This window comes from Canis lupus, chromosome 4, assembly GCF_011100685.1.
Source record: "Canis lupus familiaris isolate Mischka breed German Shepherd chromosome 4, alternate assembly UU_Cfam_GSD_1.0, whole genome shotgun sequence".
Classification (NCBI taxonomy): domain Eukaryota; kingdom Metazoa; phylum Chordata; class Mammalia; order Carnivora; family Canidae; genus Canis; species Canis lupus.
The window spans coordinates 88,383,062-88,396,029 of record NC_049225.1 but is presented as its reverse complement, the minus strand read 5'-3'; the positions used below and the strand labels follow the sequence as shown (position 1 = coordinate 88,396,029).

Genomic DNA, 12,968 nt, shown 5'->3' with positions numbered 1-12,968 from the left:
CGCTGAAGAGCCATTTCAAACTAATCCAGTCCAAAAGCAAACAACATCCCAAACCTGCTCATTTCCCAAATCTTCATGCCAGTAAGCGAGTCATTCATTCGCCCAGTTACTTAAGTCAAAATCCTTGGAGTCATCCTTGACTTTTTCACATCATACATTCAGTGTATCAAGAAATTCTTTCAGATGTACTTTCAAAATACACTGCAAATCTCACTACTACTTTTCACCATCCCAATTTCACCACCATCCCAATTCAAACCACCATCACGGTGCTCCAGGAAGGTCAAAGTAGCCTCTCTTGGTTGCTCCTTACTCTTGACTCCATCCCCTGCAGCAGCTGCGGTGATCCAATTCAAATGTAGGCCTGATCACGCAGACCCCCGCCCAGGACCCACCAGTGGCTTCCCATCGTACTTTGTGCAACATCGAGAACCTCAGCGTGCCGGCCAAGTCTTCGGTCTCGCTAGCTTCTGGCTACATCTCTGAAGACGTGTCCATACCTACCCTCCTACCCCAGCCCCCCTCCCTGTCATTCATTCCTACTACACTGAGCTTACAAATTTACCACTTCCCAAGTACACTCCTTCTTCACTCCTCTCTTCAGTCAGTACAGCTCTCTCTCTCACTTCACTCAATGACCGCTCAGACGCACCTCATCCCAAGACCTTCCTTAGCCTTCCTATCAGAGATGGAATCCTCCGCTGCCATTTTAACTCTAACCCTTGCCTAGTTTTATTCTTTTTCATATTTCCATTCAGCATTATATGCAGGCATACCTTGGTGTACCGCATTCACTTCGCTGTGCTTCACAGATAGTGTGTTTTTTACAAATTGAAGGGCTGTGGAAACCTTGCATAGCACACGTCTGTTGGCACCATTTTTCCAATAGCAGTAGCATTTTTGTTACATTTCGGTAATTCTCACAATATTTTGAACTTTTTTTTTTATCACTACTGTGTTTGTTACGGTGATCAGTGATTACAACTCACTGAAAGCTCAGATGATAGTTAACATTTTTGAGCAATAAAGTAGTTTTTAATTAAGGTATGTACTTTTTTTTTAGACGTAATGCTATCGCATGCTTAATAGGCCACAGTATAGTGTGAGCATAGCTATTATATGCACTGGGAAACCAAAAAACTCACTGGGCTCACTGTATTATGACGTTTGCTTTATCATGGTGGTCCGGATCCAAACCCACGATATCTCTGAGATGTGCCTGCATTTACATATTGTGTGTATTTTGTTTGCTTCTTTTCTTATCTTATATCTTCTACCTAAACACTGGCTCCATTGGAGACTTCTGTTCACTGTTCTGTCCCCCATGCCTAAAACAGTGCCTGGTTCAGTAGTGTTCATAGAATGCTATTTATTGAACAAATAGATGAATAATTCAGTCAACCAAGCAGGTAATCACTAACCAGCCTCTGTCTTTAAGGCACTGTGCATCTGGTTAAACCATAGTTCCCAGGTGGAATTGCAATCTGTAGGACAATGAAGGATATCATGCACTATATATGTAGTATATTTTTTTCTATTGCTTAACCAAATTAACTAAAATTATGCTATTCTCTTAGCAATTTGTAGCTGTTTAGTCATTTTCTACCCTATAGAAGTGAAATCAAAGTCTTGATTGACCTTTGATGGTGAGCAGATTACATGACCCCAAAATATGTCATTTTGGTATGTACATTATTATGGGGTGAAGGTAGACGAGACCCAGCAGATTCAAGAAAAACTTTTCTCTCCCTTAACTACCTAAAGAATTTAGGTAAGGGGCACAGCCTAGAAAAAGAACTATCACCAGAGATAATTTTATCTAAAAGTTAGGTGGCAAGGCAAACATCTAATTACAAAACATCTACTCTTCATATTGTCCTGTCAATTGCCCTCATTCCTTCTGACTCCTCAGGCCCCTATCCCATTCCCTAACTCAGGATGGCCTGGTAGCCACACTGCTTCACTTGCCTTTGGGTATCCTGTTTTATGAGGTTCCCATACTTACATAATAAACAAAACAAAATAATAAACAAAACAAAAACAAATTTATGTTTTTTTCCTATTAATCTGTCTCATCTTACTTTAACCAATAGACCAGCCAAAAGAACCTAGAAGGGTAGAAGAAAAAATATTGCCACCCTACACCTTGCTTTTGTATTCAATGAAGATGTCAGTAATTTGAAAATGCATGTCACTGGTCTTAAAGGAAAGTGAAGGGGTATGGATGGATGGGTCTCCACATTTGACCAATCTAACGGATCACCCATGATGGACCCTATATGATTTTACACAACACTGCATTCTAGCATTTCTCAATTCTACCCATAAGTTTGGTCCCATACTTTCCTTCAAGTCTTTCTATCTCTGTCACTTTCATCTCTCCATCATTCTCTGTTCCCACTGGCTATTCCACTCCTAAACTATTCCAAATCTACACTGACTGGCCAGTCATCCCTCTACCTTTCCTAGGTGCCTTGATCTTCATTTAACCTCCCTTCACCCGTCATCTCTCCCAGAACTTGGTATCTTCTCTGGACACTCATGGATATCTAAATTCTACATACAAAATCATCAAAGTAATGGAATAATTAATTTCCTAGTTTCTACCCAAAACACTTCCTATATCTTCTCCCAATACTCTGAAACCTTCAAAACAATAAAATATTAAAGGCATGTGTGATTTTTTTAAAGAATCATATTGCATTTTTAAAATTACAAAAAACCCCACACACATTATTTTCTGTCTTAGTCTCACTACCTTGAAACTTGGTAATGCAAAAGGGATTTTTACCAGATAAGTTGAAGGCAGAGAAATCTGTGGGATAATTATGTATACTGAATATCCTAAGGCTGACTGAGATCTAGAATGCAGTCAAATCAACATGACCCAGTAGGGTCACCCAAGCTTTAGAAGGACCTGAAATAAAGCCAGCCTTGATTCCCCTCAGCTGAAAATCATCTATTTTTATACCAAACTTGCATATTAAATTAGATAGATTTTTATGACCTTTTTCACATTATGCCTTGCATTGCGGTTAGGTATGTACACTTATCTGGATTTTTTTCACTCTTGCGCTAGATTGTAAGCTATTTGGAATTCAAATCTGTCTGTTTAAATGGAGTTTCTCTGAAGCATGTACTATGATGGCTGATATTAGTGGGAACACAATAAATGTGGATCAAATAAGCAAATTTTAACTGAAATCTCACTTCTGTTAAAAGTATTATTTACTTTTTCTAAAGTTTTTGATAGAGTTCCCTAAATAAAAGGTAGCTATGCTTCTGTGATGTTTGGATGGAGAGCAGAAAATTAGTTTGCTAGAAAGACAAATTCTTCTAGACAGACTTTCATCAGAGTCCCTAAGGATCAATCTAAGATTAATAAGTATGGTGAGGGGCACCTGGCTGGCTCAGTTGGTAAAGCATGCAACTTTTGGTCTTGGGGTTATGAGACCGAGCCCCATATGGGGTGTACGGATTACTTAAAGATAAAATCTTTTTAAAAATTGAATTAAGTACAGCGAAACACTCCCGTTTCCTTTTCCTCCTCCCTTTTCCCTGCCCACTCTCCCTCAGGACACTTCTCTTACCACCTGGGCCACCACGTGGTCAGTTCAACACCAGTCTGAGAAGAGTGGAGCCATGAGGCCAGAATCATCAAGGATACTATCCTGGAGCTCGGCTTCAACTGGGTACTGACCTGAACCCTGGTTGCTCTGGCCATAAAAATCCTTGGGCCTCTGCCTCCATGAGGAGAACTGGTCTGCTCTTATTCCCTTTAGAGGGTCCTTGTTCAGAAAAGAGGAGGAGGCCCCTCCGTGCTTACACCAGATCATAAATCCCATGTCCCGCCTCCAACCCTACCATGACCTACCCCTTTTCCAGACTTTAAAAGTTTCCAAAAATGACCTGAGAGACTCAGCCTGGCCAATCACCAAAGGTAGACTTTGGCAGGAATGACATGGCTGGTATGGCCAAATTGCTACTCCTCGAGGGAAGAGAAATGTTTCCAGGGACATGACTTTTGACTGATACAAACAGATGCTAACCCTCCCCCCATCTTGGAATTTGACTTTTAGCCCATTGGATTTACAGTACTTGTCAGCTCCTACCCTCCTGCCCAGCAGAACGCTCAAACTTAGCCCCTCCCGGCTAAACCGACAAGGTGACATTGCACTCCAAAAGATACTGAAATGCAAAACCTAGAGTAAGAAGGTTTCTTAAATGCAGGAAGTTGTGAATAGGTGGACTAGGTTAATACAGTTAAAAAATAATTTTTGATGCTATAAGCGTGAGCTCCATGTGCTGGCAGGGGGGTTAAGTGAGTGGGGGAATTGGAGGATCCCACAAATGATAGGCATTATCAAAAAGAGATTGAGTGCAAACCATAAAACACCATATTTTGTAAAATCAACAATTACCAAGTGACAATTTTTTGGGTAACAGACTTTGAGAGATGAATGGACCTGACTTCAAAAGAGCCATAGTCCAAGTAAAAAGACAGGCATATAGACATGAACATGTTGTGCAGATTAAGAGTTACAGGAGGAAGATTAAAATCACAATGGAACTACACATATAAACTATTCTGCAGGAGAAACATGATTATCGTAAGAAAAAGTTTCTCCGAGCGAGTCATTTGAACTGGGCTTTGCAGGCTAGATAGGAGTATGCCGGCTTTGCCTCCAGCTCAGCAACTCACAAAATCAAGAGGCGAGAGAAACTGCTGTGGGTATTAGACTCACGTATGAGGACTGCAGGGACGAGGAAGGGTGACTGAGGGTACAACTCAAGTTCATAAGAAATAAAGGCAGTGATAAGCAGGATAAAAGTGAACATGGTACATAGTGAAATAGTGGAAGAACAATGTCACTACAGAAGACGGTAGACCACTCAATTACTGAGAAGTCACTATTCCGTCCAATGCGACCTCGAACCACCTGAGAACGAGGAAATAAACAAATCGGCCCCCAGAAGACCATTGCAGCCCACCCCACGCGCTTTACTTTCCTATCAAGCGAAACCACTAGATCTGTTATATTTGATCTTAAATATAATCCTAATATCTCTGCTCGCCTTCCCTATCCACAGCAAATTACAAATAATGAATCTAGAAACGTAAGCAGAGTAGGAGTTTTGCAAAACAGCAGCTAATGTTCCAGGTCTCCTCCCAAAGAAGCAGAGCCAGTGATTTAAGAGTCTTAGCTGGGGTGGAGGGGGGGACCCTTGCTGGCTCAGTCGGAAGAGTATGTCACTCTTGATTTCGGGGTTGTGCGTTCCAGCCCCATGTTGGATGTAGAGATTACCAAAAAACAAATAAACTACTTTTAAAAATAAAGTATTATAAAAATAAATAAAAACCTTAGCAGTAAGAGTTCATTTAAGAGCAAACAACTCTATAGGCAGTTTACTAAGCCACTGGAAGTACGCTCGCCTTGTAGCTTTGCATAATCACTGGTGTTTACAATGAAGGGCATGGCACGAGTCTCCAAGAAAAGTTTACAGCCTGGGCAATCTGCAAAGAATGCTGAGGCAAGTGTTCAGAAGATTCCAATATTGTTGATGACAATTTAATTTAAAGATTATTGTCAAATTTTTTAAAACAATATTGTTGATAATTACGAATTTCCAATATTGTCCATCATTGTTAATTATTAATTACGGATTATTGTTTCCCAATTTTGTGTATTACAAACCTGTTAAATCGTTATTGTTAATTACAAATTTCTACCACTTAAAGTAACCAGATTTAAAAAGTTTTGTTTATTTTAGATAGTGGAGGGGTTGCAGAGGGAGAGGGAGAGAGAGTCTCAAGCCAACTCAGAGCTGGACACAGGGCTCGATCTCAAGACCCTGAGATCATGACCTGAGCCAAAAGCAAGGGTCAGATGCTTAACCAACCGCACCACCCAGGCGTCCCTAAAAACTTTCCTTACAGTCCTCTGGGCAGCCCTCTGAGACCCCCTCCCAGGTGGGGCAGGGATCACGCAGGTCCCTAGCGAGCCTGGGCCGCAGCCCTCTCCTCTTACTCTCTCTACTTGTCTCTCTCCACCAACAGATCAGAAGTTATTGAAGCCAGATCATTTATGTACATGTGAAATGTATGGTTTGCTCCCAGTCCTAAGTACAAATGCGTTGGTATTAATGGGTAGCCCAAAAAATTTATATAAAGAACAAAAGAAATGAAGTGATTTTTAGCACTTTTAAAGATCTATGTTAAAAATGAATGAACCTTTAACTACATGAACAATTCTCTTGCACTTAACCAACGATAACTAAGAGTGATGGATCGTTTACTGGGTCAGGAACCATTCCAAGCGCTGAGCACGTGTTAATTTATTTCATCTTCTCCACGGTGCTGTGGAGCAGGTGCGGTTATCCTCACTCTCCTGATGGGAGAGGAAAGCCGGAGAAGGTGAGTGGTGCCCGTTCAGGCAACTAGTCAGCGGCAGCAGACCATCCCCTGACCTACTCGCCTGATGCCTCCGGTGCTATCTAACTGATAGCAGACCAAAAAAGAAACTCCTGCTCCTAGAGGTGGCCTTCTCCTTAAAAAAAAAAAAAAAAGAATCCTTAGTTTTTAACCACTCTTCTGTGAGTTGGACATTTCTGGATTCCATATACACGTGAGACCGTACGGTATTTGTCTTCCTCTGGCTTATCGCACTTGGCGTCATATCCTCCAAGTCCATCCATGTTGCTCCAAGTGGCAGGATTTCTTTCTTTTTTTTAGGCTAAATGATATTCTACTGTGTATATAGAGCACATTTTCTCCATCCATGTATATATCTCAGCTATTGTAAATAATGCTGCAGCGAACATGGGAGTGTAGTGTCAAAAGGTAAGTGGAGGCATATTAAAAATGTTAAGTTTGAGCGAAAATCGATGCTACCCTGGTAGCACCCAATGCAGCAGATGGAAAGGAGCTCTGAGCAGCTCTGAGCAGCCGTACAAAACGAAAGCCTTGGCAGAAGAGAACGGGAGCAAGGAAGTTACACTGAGCAAAAAAGTGGGTTGGTTATTGCAAGGTCACTTTCCCTTCGGGCTGGCGGGGGTCCATGAGGCAGATGACTGGTGCTGGTCGGGAGACTCCTGACTGACAGGTTCAGATTCCACTTCTGGGAGAACAGAAACCATAATTAAGTCTTGGATTGGTAATGTGGTGGTTAGCAGAGGAGTCCCCACTGGGGGCCTGATGTCTTGTTTCTGATAGAGGTAAACTTGACTTTCTTTTTTTTTTTAATAAATTTATTTTTTATTGGTGTTCAATTTGCCAACATACAGAATAACACCCAGTGCTCATCCCATCAAGTGCCCCCTCAGTGCCCATCACCCAGTCACCCCCACCCCCCGCCCTCCTCCCCTTCCATCACCCCTAGTTCGTTTCCCAGAGTCAGGAGTCTTCATGTTCTGTCTCCCTTTCTGATATTTCCCACACATTTCTTCTCCCTTCCCTTATATTCCCTTTCACTATTATTTATATTCCCCAAATGAATGAGAACATATAATGTTTGTCCTTCTCCGAATGACTTACTTCCCTCAGCATAATACCCTCCAGTTCCATCCACGTTGAAGCAAATGGTGGGTATTCCACGCTTTCACGTCTCTGCTCCTGAGTAGCAGGGGGTGAGGACAGGGCACCGGGGAGGTAGGAGTATTATGGGCCCGACCTTTGGAGATTGAAAACCTGAAGTATCAGGGCCATACTCTTTCAAAGTTGTGTTTTGACGACCAGTGGCAGGGAGAAAATAACAGAAGTGAAGGGTCATTGAGTTGAGTAAGTATGACACCCTCCTAGGCTCTCAGCTGTGTACCGCCTTAAACAAATATCCAGGTGTAAAAGGCTGGTTCACTTTCACGTTTCAGAGAATAATTCATTTATAAATCATGACTGAGAAATGGCGGCACAAGCCTAAAACCCACCCTAATTCTGTGGATCTCCACCAGGAGCGACTTTGCCCACTTGTGTCTCCTCCCATCCCAGGGGATACTTGTCCATTCTGGAGACTCTAGAGCCGGCTTTCAGGCAACCAGGTTGAGCAATGGCAACTTGCTCCAGGCAAAAGGGCCCACAGCGATCCCTGAGCTGAATACAGACAGCCCATCAGGCAACCCACCCAAGATACCCACAGGCCTTGACTAAATAATGGGTTACTTACAACCAGGCACAACCACCAAAAAAAGCAAACTGCATTCTCATTCCTCTTGACCTTTCTGCTTTAAATACAGCCTCTCTGGGCACCTGGGTCGCTCAGTGACTGAGTGTCTTTCTTTGACTCAAGTCTTGATTCCAGGGTCCTGGGATCGAGTCCCGCATTGGGCTCCCTGCAGGGAGCCTGCTTCTCCCTCTGCCTGTGTCTCTGCCTCCCTCTCTCTGTCTCTCCTGAATAAAAAAATCAAATCTTTAAAGATAAGCACATCCATCCATCCATCGAGCCTCTCCTCTGCTCTGCTGGCCTGCCCACTGCCCCCTTGTGGTGTGCTCCGTGAACGTCTATCTCCTTTGTCCTGCCTCTGCTGAATCCTTTCACCACCCTTGCTGCAGGCTTCCAACCTTCTGGGTCTCCACACACTTGCAGGCCCCTGTCTGATCACCCCACAGAGATGAGATGAGGGTGTCCCAATCAGTGGGCAGTGCTTCTGGAGAGGAGTTGGGCTGCGAACCACGGTGCTGCTGAATCGCCTACCATACACAGAATAGCTCCCTCAAAAAAACCTGTCTGGCCCCAGACGTCAATAATGCCAAGGTCCCATCCCAAATAACTGCAAAACTCTTCTGGAAGTATGAGTATAGGAGAAATAGTTAAAATTTTTAAAAAGCAGCACTGAAAAGGAAATTATAAACTATTCAAACAAGGATATTATGAAAAGTTTTAGAAGTAAAAAAAAAATGAGTAGTTAAGTATTAAAGTTCCTTCTTTTTTTAATTCTGAAAGAAGTAGAAACAATTACGAAAGAAGGACAGGGTCCAAAGACATTAGCCTTTGCATAATACAAGAACACAGGCTTAAAGAGCTAATTTAAAATAGATTGAAAGTAATGCATGGGCGAAAGGTAACTCCTCACAAACTGTTGAAAGTCACTTTTGGCTTAATGTTTCATCTTTTCCAGTGCTCAGTGAACAAACTTCCCACCGATTTCAAAGACTATTTTGGTTCTGACATTAGCTTCATGGAAGCTAAGAATTAGATGTGAAGAATTATGAACTCACAATAATATAGACTTCAAAACTCCGAAAATAGAAAGATATGCTTCTCTAATTCATCCTGAAATTCATGTACTAAACAGTAAGTATTTTGATGAAAGCGATGGGAATGACACCTGCATTTCTAAGAGAGGCAATAGTGATGAAAAGGAAAAATGTGACTGGTAGAGGAAAATGTAATCCTCATAGGGTGGGTTTAGGAACAAAAACACTTAGAAAGAAATCCCTAATCTCCAGATGTCATATTAGTAACTCTTAAGACAAAAAGAAAAAAAACTTAATAACATTGATAATATTTTTTTCAGATTTTCTATAAGAAGGGAAGACAAACATGCCACCCCAAAACATATGCCTCTTTGGCCTAAAGATTATTTTGAACTGATTATTTTTAAAAAGAAAAAGCAGCCACAGCAAAAGCCCTGGAAAATAAAGAGGTTACCCTCATTTAGGGGCCTTTATATTTCAGAGGGAAATCTGCAGGCGTAAGGGTGTTTCCCTCTGGTACCAGGAGGATGACTCTAAAGCCCATGGAGAATCTCGTCAATGGAGAAGGCTTCAGTTTAGATGAACATAACAAACCTCACCGTATTTCCCGAGCTTTCCCTGGGCACCTCCCCCCAGCATCATTCTGTCTTTAGCTTTCAGGTGATGTTTTAGGGGAGGGAGGTGTCTCCCATGTATCTACAGGATTAACCTTCTGTTTGTTTTTCTCCTGTTACGCTTTTATTACAGGGAGGGGGGAGGTTCTCAGCCAAGAACCTAGAAGAGCAGAGGGAAATTTATCTTTCCTTCCCTACATATGTTATTTGTTGAAATTTTGAAAAATACAGAAAATAAAATAGAAAAAACAGTGATGTGATGGCTGCTTCTATTACTCAGGCTTAATAAACATGCCTTTGCAGTGTTAGAGCTTTTCTGTCCACCCCAGAAACCCCTTCCCAGGAGAGGCGTTCGGTAGGAGCAGGAAAAGAGGCAAACTCTCCACTGTAGGAACAATGCGGGAGGGGGTGGGAGTCAAAGAGGGGTCCCCCAAAGAGGGGTCCCTGCTAAGGGAGAAAAGTTAGGGTATGCAAATTAACACTTCCTTTTTGTTTCATCAGTGCTTCTCCCTGAAGGGCTGGAAGGCATCAGAGCTCTTCCCCAACACCCTTGGGAAAGAAAGACAAAGAGGGATTTCGGTGTGGGGCAGGGGTGGAGGGGTGAGGACCAGACACCGGGCGTTCATAATAGGAACACCTATTAGCAGAATATGAAATCTCCACGGGCTGGTCTTGGGGAATGCGTACTCATCAGAAAGATTTCCTTTAGTGAATCAACTAGGCTCTGTCGTCCTCCCAAACATTATGGCTCAGCCAAGGGAAGTCTACTCTACAGACAGTATATTTTGATCATTTCCTCATATTCCTCTAAGATATGAGGTGAGATTGAGGGTGAGATTGATGAGAGTGCAAAAGGCAAGGGGACAGCCCACATACCACCCAGCTCCCGCCACAGGTGCAGTAACGAGGCACATTCCTCAGGCACTGGTGACTGCCCAAGAACAAAGGGCAGGGAAGAAACAAATGGTCAACTGATAAAGATCACAGTCCTCAGGACACGAAACTCCACCACAGTTTGTAACTGTCTTAATGATTTACAAGTAAAACACAAGCTTAATAATAGCCGGACCTCCAGGAACCTAGAGACTCAACTTCCTGGAGCCCTAAAATCAAGTTCCCCTCCATAGGCTAGAAAACCCTATATAATCAGTCACTCCTCACGATACCAGCACCATTCTTTCGGCCCACGGGTCCTGTCCCTGTGCTGTAGTAAAAGCACCATTTTTCCTCATAAACCATCTCAAGGATTCCTTCTTGACCGTTGCACCCGACGACCCCACATCATCAAGATGACACTAAACCATGTGGAGGTCCCATTTATTTTCTCCAAGGACATTTAGAGTATTGTTCATTCTTCTCATTTTTTTCTGTGTTTGTCATTGTTGTTTATTTGGGTTTTTATACTTCAATAATAGTTGTATGAGCAAAAATAGAGATTTTTGCTAGAAAAGCAAATAGAAAAATAATTTTTCTTTGTGTTTTCTGATTATTTCCTAAAGAAGAATCACTATATGAGAACCAACAGGCCAAGCAACATGGAACAGAAGCCGCTCTTGTATTAATGATGGAGACAGTACAAACGTAAAACCAAGCTACAGTCACTCTTTTGAAACAGCAAAATAAGTAAGAGTCCTAACTTTGGGAGGGTCACACTGTTAATTCCGTAACAGCAGTTACGGTGCCATTGCCGTTGCTGTGCAGCGCTTCAGCTGCCTTTGCGCTTGACACATTTGCTCATGACGTGATCAGTTCCACGTCCTGAGCGTTCACATCGTTTGCCTTAACTTCCTTTTCTGCATCCTCCTCTTATGCAGTTGGAGTCTCTATTTTTCTGGACTGTTCTAGGCAGCTTCACCTTGAACTTTGAAATTCTCAGCCGCTGCTAGATGCGCTTTCTGACCCTGGCTTCTTCCCCCCAAATTATGTAGGTGTCTAAAGCTGGGCTCCTGTAGACATGTGGCCTTGTGATGACCAAGAGAACGTTCTAAGACTTCTGGATGGTGACTCTAGCAACCTGTGTAAACCGTTGCGGACTTAGTTTGGAAATGGCCTTCCGCTGACTTCTTTTCACCCTGACTTCGTTGCTCTCCTTTTCCTGGCAGGTTCCTCCATTTCAGGTGCTAGTCCCCGCCGGGCCTGCGATGTGCTTGCCTGTAGGGGTCCTGTTTCTCCTCCGCTGATACTGCTTCACCCATGTCAGATGCTGATCTTACCCTGCAGGCTGGCGCCGTGGCAACCGTTGGCTCTGGGATGGGGACAGTGTTGGGCGGGGGGGGGGGGGGGGGGGGGGGGGGGGCCTACAGACCCAGGATGGCAGCAGGAAGAGTGCCAAGGCTTATGGACACAACTTTTGGTACCATAGCCAAATGGCGTTCTAGAAGGAGACCTAAAATTACATTAAACGTCTCTTTCCAAAATACCTTGGATATAATTCTTTTTAAAACCGTAGGCGTTAATTCCTATTTTGAATGTGCTTAATTTATTTAATTGTTTAGGTGTCCATTGTTTTCCATAGGAGGCTTCTACTAACACATTTTGTTTGAATATTTCCATACAGAAGGTCTCTGGAAGTAGAAATCTAAAATAAAAAATAGATGGCACGGTTTAAATTTTGATAGGTGCTGCCCCAATACATTGCAAACTGGTTCATTAATTTATCTTCCACCTGTTTTCCTTCACCTCACAAAGAAGAGGACCTAATCCAGCTCTTGAATATTTGAAATTATAATGTGGACAGAGAGAGCACCTAACCAGTCTTCTGGTTTTTATCTGCATTTTCCTGATGACCAGTGGCATTGTGTTACTTTCTGTTTATTATTCATTTTTCTCCTTTTCTGTGAATAGCCTACTTATATCTTTTGAATATTTTTAAAAATGTTTAGTTTTCTTATAGGTGTCTTTTAAGGGTAATTTGTATACGTTGGTCACTAATCCCTAATGCTACATGCGTAGCAAATATTTTTTTGCTCTCTCTTTGTGAGCTTTCCCCCCTTACGTTGTTAGCCTCTATTATTTGAGGTTTCTTCCCTCATCTTGTATTTCCTTAGAAAACCCTTTTTCGTATAGATTTTCAAAGATAATGATGCAGAGTTTCACATTTTATTTGAAAAATATTTATAATTATGTCCTTAAGCCTAATAGTTTATTTGTGCTGTCTCACTTGT

At 42.3% G+C, this 12,968-nt stretch overlaps 1 protein-coding gene across 1 annotated transcript in view; it reads right to left on the bottom strand.

Annotated features, from left to right (window-relative positions):
• Positions 1–6,696, bottom strand: part of MARCHF11 (membrane associated ring-CH-type finger 11) — a 106,515-nt gene extending 99,819 nt beyond the window's left edge. Inside the window, exon 1 of the mRNA XM_038535477.1 lies at positions 6,639–6,696. Within this exon, the coding sequence (XP_038391405.1) occupies positions 6,639–6,696 (58 nt within the window). The remainder of the gene's footprint in view (positions 1–6,638) is intronic.
• Between the last annotated feature and the right edge of the window lie 6,272 nt (positions 6,697–12,968).